Below are 23,163 nucleotides of genomic sequence, written 5' to 3' on the forward strand. Positions count from 1 at the left end.
GAATATATAATAATAAATAGAAATTAAATAGATATTAACAAAATATCAGATTATAATAATAATAAAAAATCATCGAACCTATACTACAGATAATACTAAATGTGATAATAGTCTTAATATTTAAAAAAAAAATAGAAAAGGAAAATTGTTAAATTTATCCAATATGATATTGTATAACACAAGTCATGTACAATAACATCATTTTTGATTGCATTCAGATTCATACGAGTCAAGGAGATGTTCAGGCACTAGCGGAAGTAGCCGGTAGCACAGAAGGTGCTAGTGTGGCTGTCGATTTGAACACTGTCACAGAAGCGACGTTAGGTCAAGATGGCCAGATCATCCTTACTGGGGAAGACGGACACGGTAAAACAGTTTTTTATAGGCTCTGCACTGTCGCCGGCCAGGAACTACTTGAACAGTGACTCGTTTTTTATTGGTCCCGGATCTTTTTTTGCATGCTGTCTGCTATGCTCCAATCAAGAATCATGTCTCTATGTGTTTATACTACTTTGTATTACGAAGTAGGATCTGGACTAGTTAATGTATTTGCCTCGTATTGTATATATAGAGATCTAGAGTAATTTTATATAAATGGAGCTATGCACAGCTTAATTTGAAACTTTGTTCTTTGAGAATCCATGGTGCGCTTACATGTAATGTATAACACGGAGAATCGTGTAAAAGTATTAATTGCAAATATTTGCACTTCGAAATGTGTATAAATTGTATAAAGTACATGTTTATACATGTTTATACATGTTCATACATTACTATTTGTTATTTTATTTTGATTTTGAAAAATTTTAAGTAAGATAACAGCATTTATTTATAATATAATATGCATGTAGATATTATTGTTCAGCGATTACATGGACGTGACACGTATTTGTGTACAAAGTACTATTATGTATTCTATTATTATAATATCTGTATGTAAGAATTATTGCAGTACTTCTAGAAACTTTTACAACAAACAAAAAATGTACGTACAAGTGACTGCAAAGGAAATATATTGCCATTGGATTCTTAAAATTTTTAACTCAACAATTGCTAAAACAATCCGCTATCGCAATTACGATGACGGAAGAAACTGTTGTAACGATTATATTTACTCTATTGAAGATTGGTTTACTGACTTTAATTAAACGAAAAGAAATAAACTTGCTGTACATAGAGTATTTTTTGTTGACGTACCATTATTTTTTATACATTATGTGTTAGCAGCCTGTGTTTAAGCTGCTTGAAATAAGTAACATATTAGTGCTAACATTTATTATATGTTTTTCGAAAGTGTCATGTGAATTGTGTGATCTGAAATTTTTATTTCTGCAAACGGCTTAAACACTCGCTATCCCTCATAAACGCCTTAATTTTCTTAGATAAATATCGATTTTACGTTAAGTTAAAGAGGCATACCAAAGAATTATTGGATCATAACAAGTATATCTGTTCTTTCTGAGCGCATCCTTTAATTAATTAAATGGTACTATTTCTGCGTCTTTAAATTGTTCAATATTTATATAATATGCGATTTTGTTTTTATCAGATTTCAACTGGCACACAGCGATCTCGCAGATCTCTGTTTCATTCCTTTTGTTTTCCTTATCCTTCAGAAACCAATATCCTCTATTTATCTTGCACTCTATAACATGAATAATTTTGTTTTGATATTTTTTTCATTTGTGAATAATTACAGTGATCTGACAGACCATGTCATGCCAGTTATGAAAAAATAAAAGACGCGTTAAATTAAGGATTAGTAATCCAATGGATGTTCTTTTGTATCGTAAACTAGTAGTTATTGATTGTTATGATAGAAATTTAAATAGAAATTAAAATTGTCGAATGAAGAATGCGTAGTGAGAACAACACCACTTTTTATCGTGCACAGACCGTATTGGTTCGGTTTTAGCGCTTTGCAAACAGCTTCTTGACGTTGTCGCATTGTGAGTATAATTTATCTGAGATATTTGTTTACCATTTTCTTTTATCATCTTCTAGTTTGCAATACAAATGCAATTGGCTCGTTATGAGTCGATCATGGAACGCTTATTATACGTTTGTTTCAGGATATCCTGTATCAGTCTCAGGAGTGATCACAGTGCCAGTGTCTGCCAGTATGTATCAAACTATGGTGGCCAATATACAGAGCGATGGTACGATGCAGGTGGTAACGCCGATGGTTCAAGTACCCAAGGTCGAATCAGGAAATGGAGATACTACCATCGAGGCTGTTACTATACAAGGTCATCCCATGACGATGATAAATGCCGCTGGAGAACATCAGGTTCTTCAAGTAATATCGTTAAAAGACGCCAACGTTCTGACAAAGACCATGCAGGCCGAGGTTAAGGATGAGGACAGTCAACAACAACAAACTGTGTCTAGCCCAGAATAAACGTTAAGTGTAATCTAGTTAATCTAAAAGAATCGCTCCGTACTATCTGTACATGCTATCAGTGTATCACGGTGATATACGGAAGGGATAAATGTATGAAAGAATTAGTAACGATTGGTGTTGTGTTTTCTTTTTCTCTTTGAGTCACTGTTCTGTGTAACGTATCTTACTGATTGCGTCATTGAACAGCGGTTGTATTTGAAAATAAGAATGAATGAGTGCGAAATTGATCGAATTAAGATTAGTCATATTTGTACTCAAGATACATCATAGACGCTTGAGAGTATTCATTTGCAATCCAATTTTTCGGATATAGTATTAATTTTCAAAGAGGTCTATTGTCGTACCAGGTGAATGCGTCTGTTTTCGAAGATAATTATCTATCGCACCGTTTACTGGAAAATCATAAATCACCGATACTTGTGTATTTTCCAGTACTGCGTGAGTTAAGCACATATTTTCTAGTCTTGTAGCCAGGTTGATACATAGGAATACACACCAAAGACTTATTCTTTTATTAATTTGTTAATATTTTCTACAGAAAATTTCTACGGAAACAATTTATATGAAAATGTTTATACTTAATTTCATAAATTAATCTATCATGAAGCTCGATTATTTCCACAGTAATAGCAGAAATAATTTATTCAGTTTTTTGTTAACGGCACAGGATGATCTTTTTTTAAATTTAATGAAGACACACAAATCTTCCCTACAGATCCTTAAAAGTAAAAACAAGAAAAACAATTTTTTTTTATATTCCTAATTGACCTTCTATAAAAAAAAATGTATTTTTATGGATAAAAACAAGAAGTAATTATTTAGTTATAAGGGATCTTAATGATCTTGATCTTGACATATGTTGTTAAGGTAATAAATAAATTTTAGCTCATTGTTCGTTAAAAAGTCATTAACAAAAAAAGTTCATTAAAAAAAATGTGGTTTTAACGCAAAAAATTTGTACACAGACATTCCTAAAAAAAAACCAAATATATCATCACACACAGCAATTGACTGGATTAACTTTTACTTTTAGAGAGGTAATTTATATAATTTAATAACTTGATAAAACTACATAAATCGAGAACAATGTCAATTATTTGTAAAGCAGAAAATTTGTGTTTTTGAAGTAAAATATTTATATGTTTGAAACAGAAAACTTATACTTATTTAAAAATTCTCTATTTTAATAAATATTTAATTACAAAATAATCTGGCTTCTTAACTCATGAATCAATAGTTAACAAACAAAATTAAATTGATGGAAAAGGAATTATTGTCGAAATCGATGAGGCAACAAAATCATACAAGAAAAATTATATAAGAAATTATATAAGAAAATATTTTGCGCTGTTAAAGCAGGGAATTTGTTTCATCAGAGCGCAATCGTGTGTAAAATCGTGTGTAAAATCGTGTGTAAAATCTAAAAGTTAAATTTTATTGATGAACTTTTTTTGTTAGTAACTTTTTTAGGAACAATGAGCAACGGCTAAAATTTGTCCATTTGTCACTCAGAGCCATACATATGTCAAGGTCAAAGTTATTGGAGGGTCCTCTATATCAAATAATTAATAAACAAGGCTCATACATAGAGTCAAATAAATTGCATGGTCAAATATTTGAGCTCGAAGTTCAGTCTGATCGAATCGTAAAAAAATTATCAAGATGACTTTCTTATCATATGTAACAGTATATATAATACAGACATGGACGTTTCTCATGAGCATTTCTTGACCACTTGGAATTTGACATCTTGGAATTTCTTCTAAATAGTCAAGACATGCCAAAAACAGGCTATTATATATATAATACATAAAGGATCGCGATAGTAGAAATAATGAAAAAAAAAAAAGAGTTAAGCATTTCTGACGGGTACAAATAGAAAGTAAGATGTATGTTTTTTCATAACTAAGAAAGCATAATAATATACAGACAGTTTGCAGTTTTAATACACACCAACGAAAGGCGTGTGTCCATAATCATATTTTATGAGAATTATATTGCACTATATATTTGCTTTGATTAGCATAATCAATCAATAACAAGCCGTTATTTGATTTTCATCAACGAGGAAAAAATCTGATTATATTTGTACAAAAGATTACTTTTATGTGTTCTTGATTTCGAAAAATATAGAATTACAATGTATGTAAATTGATTTTCGAAAGAGGAGGATATGCGATTGTAAAAACCAGGATTCACAACACACATACACACATATATACTGTCCTTCATTCCACTTGAAGGTAATCAAAAATAATCGATTCTATTTTACACTAAATAGTTGAACTGTGTCGTGGTATTTAAAATCATCGCTCCCATTTTTATATAATATATTTAAAGTGACGAAAAGTGTATTTTTTGCGTGCAATCTTGTTTCAATGTTGCGGTGACAAATTGTAGGATTATCTTTCGGATTATCGGAAATGACTACTTTTTTAACTGTACACTTCTATTCTCTTATCTTTTTTTTGTATAATCTACATTACATATTATATTACATATCTACGTTACATGTAGAATGATTAAAATGATATCATTCAGTTGTAGTTATTCAATTGTAAATTGGATAATGCATAGCATGTTATACGTATTGCAAAGCAATACTTGATTCCAAAGATCGTAATATTGAAACAACAAATTGCCCTTGAAATCATGTGTAATAATATTAAAGAGATTTTTATAACATTATAGGGAAAAGTAGTTGAAATTAGTGGTAAATACTATTAAAAGCGTATCATAATGACTAGATAATAATTGTTGCGTTTTTTTTTAAATATTCAGGGCAAAACTGCATTAATGATGTAATATATCAGTACTCATATGTAAGATAAACATATTATATTTTCCCTCCGTTGTTTGTAACAAAGCACATACCAAGCATAAATTAAGTTGGATGTCATTTGAAAAGCAAGAAAAAAATATGTATTACGACTTTAGATAATTATAGACATATGTGTATATGACTGCTGATGTATATCTCCCAATCTCTCCATCATATAATGTGTAAATAAGTTGTCACGTGTAGTTTTTGCCTCCATACGTCTATTGCAATTATGCGAAATTAAAAGTAATTAATACAATTGTGCTATATATTATTATTATTATATATATTTCAATTGTTCATATTATGGACATGAAACACAAAGAAAAAAAAAGATTAAGATTCAACAGTCTTTATATATCTTTAAAATTAAATCTCAAAATTTTGGCATATCTTATATATAATATTAAGTTTTGATTTTTTATTAACAGACATTAATTACAATTGTGGTTATTTATTCAACAATGCTGCTGGGAATGCATACATGTCTAATTCAATTTAACTAACAAATTATTCTCAATGTTTGCATCTGAGGGAGCAGTTACGAATATATAAATACTAGGACTTATACAGTATATTTTTAGTCCATTACATTTCATGTATTTCTGGATAAGCTAATTCTGGCTTATCATATCCTAACTCCTCGGGTGTACTGATACCTAGATCGTCCAAGATGGGTCTGATTTCTTGAAGAATGTAAGGATAGATTTGAGCAGCATGTGGGCCACCTTTATCTCTTATACACTCTATGAACCTTACGGCGAGAGCAAAATCATTTAACCTTCGGCAAGCTTTCAATGCTGCGCATATGATCTTTGGTTCTGGCACAAGATCCATACCTAAACAAAACAAAATGAATTTGTTATTTTACAATTGATATATGGATGTGCATTTATAATAAGTCAATATAAAATAAAGATAGTCTTTGCAATTACCTGATTAAAAAAATACTTGCATGATAAAAATAAATAGCTTCTTTCTGTTTTATAATAGAATATCATCAATGTCTGGTTTTTCAAATGTAAATTTAAATGATAATTCAAGAAAAATCTATTTTCTTTTTGAATTAATGATTAAAAATAAAACATTCATAGCAATATGAATCTCGGAAAGGCAAATACATAGATGGAAAAGTTGTTCCTTAAGTATAACTTCCAAAGAAATTTTAATAGAAGTTTAAAGGACTTAAACATAAGCAATAATCAATGACATTAGACTGATATATAAATGATACAAATAATAAGTAGGAAAATATCTTATTTGATCTGGAGTTAGATCTTAATACTTAATATTTCAGTATGAAATTATACACACATTCAATTCTGTATATAAATTCACTAAATACTAAAATATTATTAAATATTAAGATCTAGCTCAGACCAAATAAGATATCTTCCTATTTACTTTTTAATACAAGTTTTATAATAGAAGTTTTTAATAAAACTTTAATAGAAGTTGTGACTAAAGAGACATTCGATGGTATGTACCAGAACATTGTTTAGGCAAACACAATACAAAATAAAATGCAATCTGAAAAGAACAGCCGCGTTTTACTTCACTACTTCTCGTGTCTACAACGGATAGATAAAAATTGCAATAAGAGAATCATCATCAGTATGAGGTGTCATATTTCAATAGTCTAAGATTTAGATCATTTGTCAACAGAGGCAATTAAATTAACGCGAGCTTACCAGCCAGATCGTTCATGGCTTTTCGGATCTCCCAGTGATCGATATCATTGCGGTTGAAAAAATTCACGTATCGTTGATCGAATTCGTCGTCGGTCTCATTATGAGTAGCTCTGATGCATTGCGTGCCGACGATGGAGATCTGCGGCATAATCGCGATGCGCGCTGCTGAAGCCACGCGTGTCGCTACGACGCGCAACATTTCTTCTCGCTGAAAATCTCGCACGAAAAACGCTTATATGAGCAGACTGATTATCTGTCTGTTGCGTAAATCGGCCACGACGGAAGTCGATCGTCCAAATTAGTCGAATTGCTTGCAGTTTGCAGCAAGTTTCACTAGATGACGTGATCTGCCGCTTCCGATTACGAGTGATAACGGCGCGTATTTTAAGATTCGGATTAATCAGATAACTATAATTTTAATCTTTTAATTAATTATTATTTTAATTAGTTTTGTTCCAATTGATCGAATTCTACTCTATAATTTGCAGTTTTCAACTTTCAATCTCAGGTCTGTTTTTTTTATTCCTGTATACAGAACGCGGTAAAGTTTGCCGCGCGGCGGAAGTTATCGCACTAACCAATAATTCTATTGCCCGTATTCATAGTCAAGCTCCATGAATTATTTTATTGGCTGCATCTAAAGATAAATTTAAGGAAGCTTAAGTACAAGATCTGACTATGATTACGGGTATGTGTTCTTAAGTCGGCCTCACTATGCAAACTTTTAGAAATGTATTACTTCCGCCGCGCGGCAAAAGTTGGATTGAGTTCAATTTTTGTTGCGCGGTGGAAATTATGTAACTATAATATTATTTCCGAGCAAGCAAGATTGATTGGCTATCACGCCAATTTCTGTCGCGCGGCAAGTATTGCCGCATTCTGTGTGCAGGATTAGGTTGAAATTCTTATTCTCAGTTTTCTGTTCCTTGTTCCTTTTATTGTGCGGAGCCTCTAACACATGAAGCATAAGAAAATAAACCAATCAGAATCCTTTATTTTATGGAAAGAAAGGAAATAAAGGACTCTGTTCATTTTTTTATGCCTCATGTTTTATGCGTTACACAAGAGTGTGCTTCCCGTTTAATAAGAAGAAGATCAAGTGACTGATTACGAAAAAAGTTGGCTCAAAACACGATATAGGAAAATTCATAAAAAATCCGATAGATGTGATTTTAGTGCCATCACCTTGCGGGAAAAGTTAGAAGTATTGACTATCACGTAATCACAGTCGCACGAATGTATGTATGTTTGCATGTAGATGTATGGGTAGATACATATGTGACTTGCGATACTTGCGATCATGTGTCAATACCTGTAAGGCGTGATGGCACTAAAATCATATCTGTCGAATTTTCTATGGCTTTTCCTATACCGTGTTTCGAGCTAACTTTTTTCGTGACCGACCTCTTGAGTTTGGTCTCCTTCTTTAGGACTTTATACAATAAAAAGAACAGCGAATAAAAAATTTCAATCTAGAAATCATGTATTGTGGAATACAGTTTCTGATAGATTGAAATTTTTATTCTCTGTTCCTTGTTTCTTTTATTGTGCGAAACCCCTTATTACTCCATGGATATACAGTAACACCGACGAAATATTATTAAAAACCAATATCCTTATCGGAGTTCAACGTTCTTGTGAATATTGAAGTGATTAAGAATTAAAAACTGATAATATTGTACTAATTTTATGATTTATTACTTTTGTAGACATATTTATGCATTTAGAACTTAATAATACTTAATTTTTCTTTAAAATTATGATTTCAGTGTTATCGTCAAAGTTGATCAACAGAAATAATAATTGCAGAGAAAAAATTATAATTTTTCTGCAACATATGGATATTATAACTTTACAAGTATGTATATTTATTTATGGAACATTTATGTAATAAAAAATCATCAATGCATTTAATTTTAATTTTCCATTCAATTTCATGTAAAAATAATGAATTTCTTTTTACTACACCTAATAATATATGAGCCAAATATTTATAATAGCAAATTTATATCAATTGTCGATAATTAGCGTTCTTCAATTACCTCCAAGCCCTTAGAGTTCTTTGTATATTGCACTAAAAATTTATCCAAGATTGATGGTCTTTAATAGTATCTTGTCAGTAATAGTAAGGACAAGATCCTGATTTCAACCGCGTAGATTTGCTTGCGCATCATTAGCGGCTACATTTTTAGTGGCACTAATACCGAAAGCAGAGTCCATAATTTAAGTGCCATTAAGATGTTTTTTCATGCGCAGCACGTTGCAATAGCAAAAATGTCACGTGATGCAATTTTTCAATTGCTTTTGCTGCATTTGCTGCGCATGAAAAAGAATAACGGCAACAGCATATGTATTAAAGTTTAATCTCAAATATGTGTCTTTTATTTGCTCAGGTCGAAAAGGATTAGGCTGCGTTCCGTTTCTCGCATGATGCGCATGATGCATCATTTATCCTTGTTATCATCACAAGGCTAAGTAATGCAGAATACGCATCATACATGAAACGGAATGCAGCCTTAATAGGAAAAACTTAAAAAGCTAAAAACTTGTGATTATATAGCAACTGTGCAGTTACAATTTGGACAAATATCATTTCAGGTAATTATTTAGAATTTAAAATATCTCCATCACTTCAAATCTTAATAAAAATGTACTTATTATACTTATTATAAATGTATTCAATTTTTACATTTTTTGCAAATATTGCAAACTTTCTTGGTTTCGAATTCTTTGCTGTTTGTTGTTCGTTTGGTTCAATGAGACTCAGCAAAATGTATTTTGCGTCGAAAGTGCGTCATCTCATGTAAAATTTGTAACCAATAGTTACGAATTGTTGCTGCAACGTGCTGCGTATGAAAAGTCAGCTTAATACTACTGATATGATGATATTTGGTCATCGAAGACACGGCGGATCCTGAAAACTCGTCTCAAAATTGTCAAAAAGATCAAAGGTGCCGACGCTGCTTACCTCTATTGTATATTGGGTGCTTTCTATTTGATGATACAAGTCGATATAGTCGACTTGTATCATCAAATGGAAAGCACCCGATATACAGTAGAGGTAAGTCGACAAGTGTCGTTCTGTCTTTGTCATTCAATTTCTGAATGTCAACAAGGAAATGACGCTTATATCAATTTATATCGACTTGTGTCATCAAATTCTTAGTCTGTAAAGTCAGTTCTACATTAATTGCAAGCTGATCGCAAGTTTGTTGCGACAGCCAATATGAAACCTTAATTTCAAATGCAAGCTTCAGATTGGCTGTCGCCAATCTATAGAATCGGCTTAACAGAGCGTTTCAAGTTTTGGAACGCACCCCGGTGATATAGATGTGTTAAGATGTCTTTACAATTTAGATAGTAGCATTAAGCGTTGAGCGTTCTTAAAGCATGAGCAGAAATTTATTAATTTTTTAATTTATTAAATTTATTAATTTTACTAAAATTAAATTTAATGTGCGAGATACATTAATAATAGAATTTTGTGGTTTACATTATATAATGTAAATAAATATAAATTTTCAGCATTATATGTTAAAATGGTAGTGTACCATGTAGTATAGAGAATGGTAGTCAGAACCATGGAGTATAGAGAATAGGAGATCGAACTTATATGGACGAGGCCGTCAAATAGCGTGGTCAAAAGTAGTCATTTGAATTAGTTCGATCAAGATGTTGCTTTCGTTCCACGACACCTAAAGTCCCTCTAGTAGGGAGGTAAAAATCAAGGCATGAGGAACACTTGATTGATCAGATTTTGAGTCCTTTTAAATGCTGCCATTTGCAGATACTTTCAATGTGGTAATAAATCTGTGAATTGATGTGTGCAACTGTTTCATGATATAGAAGGCGCGAACGCGAAATCGGATTATCAAGATCAAGGTTCAGATCTGTGTTCAGATTCTTCACCGGAATCGCTGGATAACTGGAGTGGGCGGAGCCTAGCGAAAAGTGGTTTGGGAATCTGAATGCATTCTAAAACAAGTGTCCTACAGGCATCAGTTACAGTAAATAGTAATGTAAATATCAGATTTAATATGAATTACATATAATTTACATATAATTATATATAAATAATTAAAATATATGTATATAAATAATACGTATATAATAATGATAAAAGATATACGATAAATATCTTACCAATATCTAAATACGACCTGTAAAACTTAATAAAATATTTGGTTTCCTTTGAATTATGGTTTATACTGTTTATAATACACAGACATAACCTGAAATTTAAATTTTCATATAGATGCACGTCAAACATGCTGGGATAGCACAGGAAGTCTTTAACACAGCACTACCCATACCCTCAAGGAACCGGGTAGTTTTTCCATCCTCCCTGGTGGATAGAGGTAGGAATCTGAACATTCACCTAAACACTCAATAAAGGCACTCAAAAGGAATCTGAATGCTTTCTGAGTGTCTGGATTGGGTGGAGAATCTGAACGCAGCCCTTATAGTATAGCCACAATAAAAAGAAGGTAATTAGAAATGAGGAATAACAATATCAACTTATTAGAAACGTGTATTCCATTGTATCCGATTTCTGATAGGTTGAAATCTTTATTCTTTATTCCTTACTTCTTTTATTGTGGCTACACCTTTACTCTGTTAAATTGTGTTGTTTCCGACCGACACTGGCAATGGCATTCTTCCGCTCTTATGTCTTAACTCTTACTAGAGGAATTTTAACACAATTCTAACACCGTTCTTGCAGTTTGCATAGTAGGTCATATCAATTTTACATGAAGAACGCTCCATTCTTCATTTCATTCAATTTTAATGACAATTTATATCTTCCTATTATTGTCAGAGCATGAAAAGAATAATGTCTCTATTTTTAGGTTATGTGTTCGGTTGTGTAAGCTTATATGAGAATGTTTGCGATTCGAACGCCGCCTATTGAGCACTACTAATACTAATTCAGAAACCTGATTTTGACCTTTTCAAAGTCTAATTCGGCCTCCTATTCTCTATACTTCATGATCAGAACATAACCTCTCATAATTTTGCGTTAAGAAGCTGTGCAGAGGTCTGGAGATTCGAACTTCTGCGCAATCTTCTGCGCAGATGCCCGACATTCGACGCTTGCATGTAATTTCACCTTTATTTATTTGATCGTTACGATGCCGTCGTGTGCAGTACGAAATTGTAAAAATAATTCATGGAATACGAAAAGACAAAAAATCAGTTATTTATCATTTCCGAAGGAAACGGAAATGATTGAAAAATGGAAAATTGTATGCAAAGAAGATGTTAACTCTAAATTCGGTACGTATATTCGTTGGTATGATTTGTAATTAACACACGATAATTAATAAAATGTAATTAATAAAATGTAATTGAAATTAATTTATTAAAATATAAATTAATATTAATATGGCTAATATTAATACGAATAAAATCAACAACAATAATAAATTAAAAGAAAAACAAAGAAAAAAGAGGGCTATGAACCAAAAATTATTATACAAAAACAGAACAGTAGATAAGTAGAAAGTACAAAAAAAAAAACAAAAAGGAAACGAAAATGTTTTAAGTTGAAATTTTAATAAAGAATGCTAGCAATAGACGTTTCGAACGCGATCGGATCATTATCAATAATAAAAACATACATAATAAATAACGGTTGAAAAATAAACAAAACATAATACAATAAATATTTCGCTCTTTAAGATAAATGATAACATAAAAATAATTATTGTAACATTACAATTATAATGTATAACGGGAAGGACACGAATGATAATTACTTGCAGTCAATTATTATATGCTTCTAGTATCAATTTGATAAAAGGAATGAGAATCTTTTTATTATAAGTGAATGAAGAACGCAAACATGAGTATGACCCTGTAGAAAAAACATGTAATATAAATAAAAATATAGCGCAAGATTGAAATAATATAACTGAATATAAAGTATAATATAACAAATTTTTAGAAAACGAGATGAATCATTAAAGACTAGCATACAAACAATGTAATATATGAGATAATACTCAGCAAAATTAGTGAAGAGTTAAGATTGCAAAAAATTTTTTATCTCTATATTGACTAGAAAGTTTTTTATGTTAGATATAGTAACTAAACAGCTAAAATAAATATGCATATCTTTAATGTAACATACCTTACTTTAATGTACATACTTTAAGTCAAAAAAAGTTGAAATGAAAGGAGTTTCGGATACACACAGTGCCTTAAACTTAGAGACAATGCGAAAAGAAGTAAAAATATCTTGTCTCCCCCCGATGTCAAGACAAAATGAAATCACAAAAATGACATTCAAAGGAAGGAAGGTAAGAGTTAGTTGGAAAATGGTAGGAGGAGGAAAATAAGAGAGGATAGAAATATGGATGAAACTATGAAGGAAGGAATAATAAAAACAAGAGGAAATTAAGAAGGGCTAGATAAATCGTTTAATATTATATTTAAAAAGTAAAAATAATTGTAAACATAAACATTATAAACATTATAAATAAATCAGATATTTATAATGTTTATAATGTTTATAATATTTATGCTTGCAATGATTATTTTTACTTTTTAAATATTAAACGATTTATCTGGTTCATATGTGAGACCAAAGATCTCCTTAGGTCTGAAGGGAGATAGATAGATCTGGCTCATAATCCTTTTAATTTATTATTGTTGATTTGTTTTATTAAATTGAATTTATTAAAAGTATTATTGATTTAAAAAAAATCTCTGATAGCATTTCTAAGGCGAGGGATTTTGTAAATAATAGTTTTGAATTAGCTAACAAACTTTCAGGTATGGTTGTGGATGAGAATGATATGCTTATTTCATTTGATGTCGCATCTCTTTTTACTAACATTCCTTTGGATCTGGCAATGGTTGGTATTAAAAAGAGCTCAGCTTTTTAATACCAACCATAGGTTAAGTGTCTACAAAATTACCAAAAGAAGAATTTCTATTTGCAATTAAACTTGTTCTTTCATCTACCTATTTTACTTTTAATAACGGTATTTATAAACAGATCTTTGGACTTTTCTTTGTCGCCAATCATAGCCGATCATATGTCATGTAAGATTTAGAGGAAAGTCTCGAGCACACTGGATCTATTATTTTATTTCAGATATGTCAATGACTTATTAGTGGTTCATAAAGATGAACAATTACCATGAAAGATGATGTTCACGATGGATAGAGAACCGTTGCATTTATTTTCTCAATATTTCTTTAATTATCAAGGATAATAAGATAATTACAGATTGGTATCACAAAAACACTTTTTCTGGATGACATTTCACTTTACCATCCAAAGAGTCAAAAAATAGATACTATCTATACCTATGGTCTAGACATGCCATCTTATTATCTCATCCTCTGTTTTATGAAAAAAAATTGATTTATGCATCAACATGCTTCTGAAAAATGATTATCTTTTAGGCTTCATCTTCAATATTATTAAGGGGATTATATAGGAGATTAAAGAAATTATTCGTACATAAGATCTGTACGAGATAAAACGATAAAAGATATTCCGATTAATAAAAAGGATTTCATGGTGATCTCATATGTCAGTGGCGTATTGGAAAGGACAACATGATTCATTAACAAGTCCGCAACTATAATTTTTGCACACTGAACGAATTGAATAAATTTATAAAAGTTCAAAAAGATAAAATCGAATTATTACATAATAATCATGTTGTTTATAAAATCTCTTGCAAAAATTGCGATGTCTCATATGTTGGACAAACCAAAAGACAATTGCGAACTAGAAACATATTATAATAATATTATAATAACATAAAGGATTTCTCCAAACACTCAGTTATCTCAGAACATAAAATCTAACACATTCGATTTCGGGAGAGTGTTAAAATACTAGAAATAATATTAGAATAATTATAAAAAAAGATTAATAAGGGAGATGATTCATATAAAAGAACAAAAAAAAAATAGTATTAATTATATGAAAGGTACTGAGTTGTTGGATAGAGCTTATTTCGACATTCTATAAGAACTGTCACATGTTAGTAATAATGTTCTCTTTCTCTCATACTAACTGTAAAATTTTAACTAATAACGATTAGGATTACACAGAACATTGTAAGGTTCTTTGTGTATAATATGATATACAATCGGAGTTTTATCTCAGTCATATTCGAATTTCACATTACAGTTGCGATTATATTACAGTTGCGTATAATATAACATATAATTCGAGTTTTATCTCACAAGAGAAGTTTCACAACTATCCAATTTCCGAAATCGATTTGATTCTCCATGAAATATGTTGTAAAACACAAAAATCTAAGACATACATATTTTTATACGTGCACTAACTTAAATTTAAGGGATAAAATACTCTTTGAAAAAAACCGATAATTTTTTTTACCAAATTAAAGATTATTTTTTTACGAATTCAATCATGTGTAATAAAGTTACATTATGACATATTATTTTCGAGAATTTTTAACGCTTCCGTACACTATTCATGCTTATATACGTAACATGTCGAAACATGTCTATCAAGCTAAAATAACAACATGAGCATAATCACGGAGATTTAGTGCTCTTTTTGTGCTAATTTGTTGCTCTAAACTTTTTCGATTTTGTTGCTCTAATCGTTGACCAAGAAATCATTTTTCTACTGGCTTTTAATAAAGAATGCACATTAAAAAAGTAATAATAAAAATAAAAAAAAATCTATAATTTAGTGCTAATTATGTTCTTATAACATACTAGTTTCAATTTTGGTGCTTCAATTTTTGCGCTACTCTTTACGCAAAAACATTTGAAAAAAATTACGATACTTCATAGAGTTTCATGAAATCCTGCTGATTGATTTTATAGCAAAAGAGATATATATGGTGTAGAGATTGTTTTCCGCAAATGTGATTTTTTTGTGTAAAGGATAGCGCACCGAAATTGAAACTAGAGTATGTTAAAAGCACTATAATTAGCACTAAATTATAGCGTGATTTTTTTTATTTTTTATTATTTTTTTTGTGGGCATTCTAACTTTATAAGGATAGCACTTCGAAATTTAAACTAGTTTATGTTACGAGCACATAATCAGCATTAAATTGTAGTGAGTGTTTTTTTATATCTATTATTTTTAGTACTTTTCTTTTGTACGATACACGTATTGCGTTTGTTTCAGATATAAAAGGTAGCGCACCGAAATTGAAACTAGGAAAATTGTTAAAAGCACATAATTAGCACTAAATTATAGCGTATAGATTTTTATTATTATTATTATTTTGATGTGTATTCTAACTTTATTAAAAACCAGCAGAAAAATGATTTCTTGTTCAACGGCTAGAGCAATAAAATCGGGATTAGAGCAACAAATTAGCATAAAAGAGTACTAAATCCTCCGTGTGTCTTATGTGATCATGCTCATGTTGGTGTTCTAGCTTGATAGGATGTTCCGATGACAATTACGTATCTGAGCATGGTTAGCGTATATACAGAAGCATTAATAATTAATTCTCGAAAATGATATGTCGAAAATGTAATGTAATTTTATTACACATAGTTGAAAAAAATAATCTTTAATTTGGTAAAAAAAAAATCGAAAATTTAAGAAAATTATGGATGGTGGGGGTATTTTTGTTAAACAAAAAAATAAAAAAAACTTTTTTCTTTATAACTTTAAAGTATTCTTGAAACTGTACAATTTTGTTTAAAACATTTTTTTCTATCTTCTATATTTCCGATGATATTCGCCTCGAAAGAAAATTATTGGTTTTTTTCGAAGGAGTGTTTCATCCTTTAAACATGAGTTAGCGCATGTATAAAAAAATATGTATCTCTTAGATTTTTTACAACATATTTCATGGAGAATCAAATCGATTTATCAATTCCGGACAGTTGTGAACCTCCCTTGTCAATTATATTTGAGCTATTACTATATCATAAATACGATTATTAAATATACGATTATCAATAATTTACGATTATCAAGTATTTATTATTGATTGTTATTATTGTTAGATCATTTTTATTAACTATACTGTGTTACATAAGTTCAATCAATATTTTATTTTTTATAATAGTTTTTTGATAACCCACTTTCATAATTGATAAATTTATTTGATTTAGAACAATTTTCTTGACTTATATTACACATAAAGGACTAACACGATTCTCGCTGTCAAACAAGGATTTTAATTAGTTTGACTGTTATATATTCTTTTGGACAATATAACTATTTTGATTGTAATAATCTTAAAGAGGACGAATGCTATTTTTATATCTTCATTTTGACATACTATAGATGACATGTGTTGATGTTAATATTTAATTTAATTTAATTGTATTTATACGTACTGATGAAGCCTCTGTGAGTTGAAACTGTTGAATTATTTTAATGATTTACACAGGTTTTACTGTAGACATCAGAATATATGCTTTATTATCTAGAATAAGGTGATACACACATGACAAAATTTAAATTAAACATCAAGCATCGAATCTCGAAAAACAATCGCAACATAGAACAGAAGAATATAGATTAATCGATGATTGAAAGACTGCTTTTCGATAGATTTCAGTTTGCATTATCAAATAACCTGTAGACTTAAAATTAACATCAAACTTGTAAAATTACTTCTTAACAGAAACATTTGCGGAATTATTTTTATGTATTAACTATAATTAAATTATTTCTATTCTAATATCTCTTTTGCTCGTTTATTGATCGTTATCAAGATTTTTATTGCTTTGCAAATCATCAAGCATTATCATATTTATTTATTTTTTTTTTATTTAGCTCGTATCTGTTCGAAACATTTTCATCCTTCACAATTTGAAGATAAATCGTGGTTACAAGATTTCGTTGGAAAATCTGGGAATGTACGAATAAAACTCAAACGTGATGCAGTTCCATTGATAGCTGTAGAGGACAACAAAATTTCCATGGATAACGATTTAGGTATAGTCCATTATATACATATAGTCCATTTTTAACATTTAAAGTGATTATTATAAAGAATTTCAAACAATAATTTTTATAATATATATATCAATAATATTTGTCTTGTACTTTGTTTTCTTATGTATTGAATATATTTTTAGAAGTAGATGTTGCACAACCCGTTGCCCATTGCTCGTTTAATCCAGGTATAGATTGTACTGCATTGACTTCCACATCGAGCTGTATAACTCAAGCTGCGCTAAATACTGCAGTGGTTCCTAACATTGGTACATTTTATCACTGCATTTCAGTTGTTTCTTAATTACTTATTATTTACATAAATATACATATTTATTTATATAATTATTTTTCATATATAATAAAATATTTCTCCTTTTATGCCTGAAGCAGAAATCTCTCAGGAAATGCAGAAATTACAACATAGAAATGCAACCTTATTTCTGGAAACAAAAGCTTTATCTGGATCGGAAACGGAAACCCATAAACGTCAACAAGCTTTAAAAGATAAATTGTACAAGAAGCAATTGATACAGAAAATGCAGGACAAGTTAACTCTGTTTTTTACGCCAGAACAAATAGAATTATTTTTAAATCTGACGCAGAAGATCCGTTGGACTAAGGAGGATATTGAAGCTGCAATTTCATTAAAAAGCGTACTCTCAAAAGCTTATAAGTATCTGAGAAAAACAAAACAATTTCCTGCAACATCAACCCTTCGAAAATGGATAACGGATTTCAACATTGACAAAGGCATCTTAACAGACGAATCAGCAATGACGAAAAAAAAAAATCGAAGCATGACAGAAATGAGGAGAGCTTTCTACTCAGATGAAATTTCTTCTTTTGATGAAATTTATTTGTCAAACCAAGTTCAAATTGAAGAAAGTAAGGAGAAAGTGTATGTGTATGTTGTATTGAAAAATTAAAAAAAGTATATGAATAAGAACTTTATGTGCTACAAATTCTTATAAGAAAAATTTGTAAGGTCTTCTAAGAAAATTTTTACATACGAATTTCGGACAGAAATACAAGCTTGTATAAGAATATACAATCGCATGCAATACCAAGTAAATCCAGAATCTTACATTCATGTTATATGAATCTTATAAGCATGATTTTTAGTTCGGATTCACACCTTGATGGAAAAACGGAAAGCGGAAGCCAATATCGCGGAACGACAGAAGCAGAATGTACTGCCTACTACTGCGAGATCCAATTAGATCGCTTCTGCTTTTCCGCTTTTCCATCCAAGTGTGAACTCGCCCTTACATGCATGTTACTTGAATATAATTGGAGTGTCATTATGAAAATATTACAAGAATACTATTGGTATTTTGTGTGATTTATTGCTCGTATCCCAGTAAATAAAATGGAATGGGACAAGCAAGGAGTTGAATGGGATTTAAAAGAATTCATTTTGGTAAAAATTAATTTTTTTTACACAAATTAAATAACGGTTTCTCGGTTAAATCAACCCAGCAAACGAGAATGGATTAAAATGGATTGAAATTTTTTTTCTATCCGAATGCGTATTTTAAATAGCGAATACTTTTTTGGGGAATTAATTGGATTCAATTGGATTCAATTAGATTCAATTGAATGCAATTGGATTGAAAAACTGCATTTCCTATTCAAAATTTTGAATTGAACAGTATTCACAATTGTGTTTGTGTACACAGAAAAAGCTAATATTATTTTTAGATTGAAAGGCATAGAGATATGCTCCATACAATTCCTATAAATGAATAAAAATGTATTCAGAATTGAAAAATATTCATTTTAATATTCATGAATCAATATTTCTGAAAATCTGAATCCATTTCAATTCATTTCAATCCATTCTCGTTTGCTGGGAAACTTAATTTTAGAAAAGATCATAAAAAGCCTACGCCAGTTATTATATAGCGAAATTATAATTTATCAATTCATTAAGACAATGAATAATATACGTTTCGATCTTTTATTCAGTTATTTTCATTATTCTAGCAAATTTTTTTACTTTTTCTTAATTCTTTTTTATTTCATATATTTAATCCAGTTTCTGTTTCTTCAATAATTTACTGAGATGATCAATTTATTACTTTAGAGCGATGTAAACAAATTATTTCTTAAGAATATCTTATTAGGCTAAATTAGCAATTAAAATCTTTTCATTGCGATATAAATCGTTGTATACGATTCATGCCAAATTTCTGCACCAATTTGAAAGATAAATTATTTCGTAACTATATGTTTTTTAAGACTGATATATGATCTTTCATGTAACACTTAGGAATCATGCATAATTAATATCATATTCTTGAATCCTGCAAAGAAATTATTTTTTAAGAATTCCTTACAAGATCTTTTCATTGCTACAATCATCATATACAATTCATGCCAGATTCTTGTATCAATTTAAAAAATAAATTATTTCGTAACTATGTCTCTTAAAATTGATAAATGATCTTTCATGAAACATTTCAGAATATATAATATATTCAGAATATATAATATATATAATAATTACCATATTTTTAGATAATCTTGTAAAGAAATTATTTTTTAAAAGTTTCTCATAAGGCTAAGACAAGATTTTTTCATTGCGATATAGATGTCTGTATATGATTCATTCTAGATTCCTAAGGTCGTTAAAGATTACTGGTGAGATTCATGAACAAATTATATAAGATTCTTATACGTTCATTTAATAATCTTAATTGATTACATACAACTCTTTTAAGTTTTAGTACAAAAAACTTACAAGAAGACACTAAAATGATTCTGATATTGAAAATTTTTTTAAAAACGTACAAAATAAAATAAAAAATATACAAAATACAAAAATGTAAAAAAAAAAAAACATCAAAAAAAATTCTTACGATATTTAATTTTAATATATACACTGTTCATTTTTCTTCTACAGTCGCCTATGCTTTGAATTATATCCCTTCCTTAGAAGAATAGACATTATTGCATGAAATTGATATATTGGATGTCGTTGATGTCATAGAATAGAACTTTCCAACTCGAGCACGGCATGTTATATGAAATCTTTCTTCCTTCTTCTTCCGATTAGATTTCTGATCTACAAAGACGGATTACAGAATCATAGTGTGATACTGTGATCTGTCTCTTGAAATCAGAAACTTAATAGAATGAGAAGGAAGAGGGATTTCATAACGTAAAAGGGCATGCTGTTGGAAGGCTCTGTTACAAAAGAAGCACTGACATTGCCAATTATATCAGCATACAGATTTATGCATAAATATAAAGATTTGGGAACATTTCTATTGAAAGTTAACTCAGAAAATGATTGGATTAACTACATTTCTAAAGGACGATTAATTAGTCCTTCTCATTTATATGAAGTTGTGAAAGCGAATATCGAGTTTTAGATATTTCATAGAATCTTTTTTTCGAAAAGATCCATCTTCAAAACAGTAACCGATAAGATTCAAAAGCAAATACAAAATATAAAGATTCTATGAGTATATTATTATAGTACATATACGTACTTGCATATGAATTAAAAACACCAATAAACAAATTTCTGCAAAAAACCAAAGAGTAAAGCATAATACAAACTTTTCAAATTTACAACTTGTAAAGTTACTACATTTTGAATGTAATATTGTTATACTAATTTTTTACTGATTAATTAATGTTAACATTTATTCATTGTTATATTAAATCTTCTTTCTTTTTTTTTCTTACGTCAAGCCTCTGACCTGTATTACATTTCTCTCATATGCTTGTGGTGCACGCTGATTATTCAATTGTCATTCAATTGAGCATATGAAGACCTACAGTTTTAATGCCGGTTCTGTACTTCAGATGTAAATTCAGGACTTACATATTTCCGTCATAACTTTTTTTATTTAAACAAAAGTGTGAATTTTTATAATTTTGAACTATGTGATGTATTTTTTGATTGAAATGTGAATTAAAATACGAAATGTACTATTTATCAGATGTTAAATTCAAATATATTCATGGATTCAAATGGATTCGAAAAAATCAGAAGCGCGAATTCGGAAATATCGAAATTCATTTTTATCCATTTCAATTTATTCTCGTTTACTTGGAATTCTATCTATATAGTCTCGAAGCAAAGCCGGAATCAGACTACGCATTGCAGATTTTCGGTCCAATCGAGTTTGCATCAACCTGGGTTGAAGTAATGATATTTCGCTTTCCTATTGGTAGAGCATAACGTCAACCAATAGCGAAGCATTTTCCAATTCAAGTTAATGCAAATTCGGTCGGGCCGAAAACGCTATGAGATTGAAAATTGAAATTTGACCAATGAGGACAAAAGAATTTTAGCTCCTATTGTTTTAATTCTGATTTAAAGCCAGTATATCAGCTTACGCGTTGAAGATCGAAAGATATAAATTTTACCAATCAAAATAAAAGGAGTTTCTTTGTCCTCATTGGTCAAATTTCAATCTTCAATCTTCAGTTTCAATCGTTTGCGTAGTCTGATTCCGGTCTAGGTCTATATCCAGACAAATTTGCATAGTTGCATAAACATATGCATAAAGAAAATTATCCAATCACATTTCTGTTATAAAGACGCCCGTCCTTATACGATTAGATTATTTTCTTTATGCATATGTTTATGTGGTTATGCAAATTCGTGTGGATGTACCCTAAATGCGACGAACCGATTGGTTCATTCATTTTCAATTAAATTAGCAACAGGATATGTTAATAACCACCATTAGATTTTTACGGAGATAATGAATTTGCTCAAGTATTTAAAAGTTTAGCTAGATATAACTCATAATTCGAAAATTTTTAGATATTTAAAAAAACGCATTTTTTTCATGTATAACTTCGGGGCGATACTGAATTCTTCCTCGTCAAGGTCGTACCGGTGAAAGGGAAGATATCATCTGAAGTACAATATATTAATATAATTAATGCTTTAATGCAGCATTAATTATAATTTTTTTCATTTAATTTTTTGAACATTGACTCTTTTTTTTTTATTTTTTAAGTATAATAATTTTTAAGCATAATTTTTTACTCGTAATCTTTCGCTCTTTTCTCTTTCGTTCCAATCTTTAACGCTCTTTATTTATAAAGCTTCTTAATGCTTGAAAAAAATTATCATCCTTTATCTTCGATGATTTGTTATGAGCTTTGTATTCGTTTATAATGACATAAAATATAACATATTTATATGTTATTAAAAAAGAAAAGGCTTATAATACTTATACGAATTGAGAAAATTTTTAGATTTTTCTTAGAATTTTTTAGATAACTTTTCAGAATTTCTGTATGAATGTTATAACTTTTTAATAAAATTTCTTAGATTTTTTTCATGCGAATTGGAATACTC

At 29.7% G+C, this 23,163-nt stretch overlaps 3 protein-coding genes across 11 annotated transcripts in view; 2 read left to right on the forward strand and 1 right to left on the reverse strand.

Moving 5' to 3' along the window:
* Positions 1–2,517, forward strand: part of LOC108694292 (DNA-binding protein P3A2) — a 10,774-nt gene extending 8,257 nt beyond the window's left edge. For 3 of the 7 annotated variants that reach the window (XM_018203695.1, XM_018203704.1, XM_018203714.1), the window contains exons 7-8: positions 219–366; positions 2,073–2,517. In XM_018203695.1, the coding sequence (XP_018059184.1) occupies positions 219–366; positions 2,073–2,401 (477 nt within the window). In that variant the 3' untranslated portion in view covers positions 2,402–2,517. The remainder of the gene's footprint in view (positions 1–218; positions 367–2,072) is intronic. The other 4 variants (XM_018203746.1, XM_018203721.1, XM_018203730.1 and 1 more) reach the window with 3 other exon arrangements.
* Positions 2,518–5,622: 3,105 nt separating this feature from the next.
* LOC108695103 (cytochrome c oxidase subunit 5A, mitochondrial) lies at positions 5,623–7,214 on the reverse strand. The gene is made up of 2 exons (XM_018204865.1): positions 6,917–7,214; positions 5,623–6,064 (listed from the first exon to the last, which is right to left on the reverse strand). Exons 1-2 carry the CDS (start codon positions 7,113–7,115, stop codon positions 5,814–5,816), a joined length of 450 nt encoding a protein of 149 aa, XP_018060354.1. The 5' UTR covers positions 7,116–7,214; the 3' UTR covers positions 5,623–5,813.
* Positions 7,215–10,585: 3,371 nt separating this feature from the next.
* Positions 10,586–19,315, forward strand: LOC108693643 (DNA transposase THAP9). 3 transcript variants are annotated; one of them, XM_018202726.1, is made up of 7 exons: positions 10,586–10,633; positions 10,704–10,935; positions 11,172–11,274; positions 11,942–12,193; positions 17,670–17,831; positions 17,975–18,100; positions 18,222–19,315. In XM_018202726.1, the coding sequence occupies exons 2-7, from the start codon at positions 10,885–10,887 to the stop codon at positions 18,758–18,760; spliced, it is 1,233 nt and encodes a 410-aa protein (XP_018058215.1). In that variant the 5' UTR covers positions 10,586–10,633; positions 10,704–10,884; the 3' UTR covers positions 18,761–19,315. The 3 variants fall into 3 exon arrangements, with proteins under 3 accessions (XP_018058215.1, XP_018058381.1, XP_018058299.1); XM_018202892.1 differs by having other exon boundaries at positions 18,225–19,315; XM_018202810.1 differs by lacking the exon at positions 10,586–10,633 and having other exon boundaries at positions 10,661–10,717; positions 10,817–10,935.
* The last annotated feature ends 3,848 nt before the right edge of the window (positions 19,316–23,163 follow it).

Source organism: Atta colombica, unplaced genomic scaffold (genome assembly GCF_001594045.1).
Source record: "Atta colombica isolate Treedump-2 unplaced genomic scaffold, Acol1.0 scaffold1, whole genome shotgun sequence".
Lineage (NCBI taxonomy): Eukaryota > Metazoa > Arthropoda > Insecta > Hymenoptera > Formicidae > Atta > Atta colombica.

Bases quoted from the DNA above. Each gene is read 5' to 3' on its own strand.
- LOC108695103 (XM_018204865.1), bottom strand. From the start codon at position 7,115: ATGTTGCGCGTCGTAGCGACACGCGTGGCTTCAGCAGCGCGCATCGCG. The intron at 6,065-6,916 runs GTAAGCTCGCGT...TGTTTTGTTTAG, and splicing joins AGCCATGAACGATCTGGCTG to GTATGGATCTTGTGCCAGAA.
- LOC108693643 (XM_018202726.1), top strand. From the start codon at position 10,885: ATGCATTCTAAAACAAGTGTCCTACAGGCATCAGTTACAGTAAATAGT. The intron at 10,936-11,171 runs GTAAATATCAGA...ATTTTCATATAG, and splicing joins CAGTTACAGTAAATAGTAAT to ATGCACGTCAAACATGCTGG. The intron at 12,194-17,669 runs GTACGTATATTC...TTTTTTATTTAG, and splicing joins AGATGTTAACTCTAAATTCG to CTCGTATCTGTTCGAAACAT.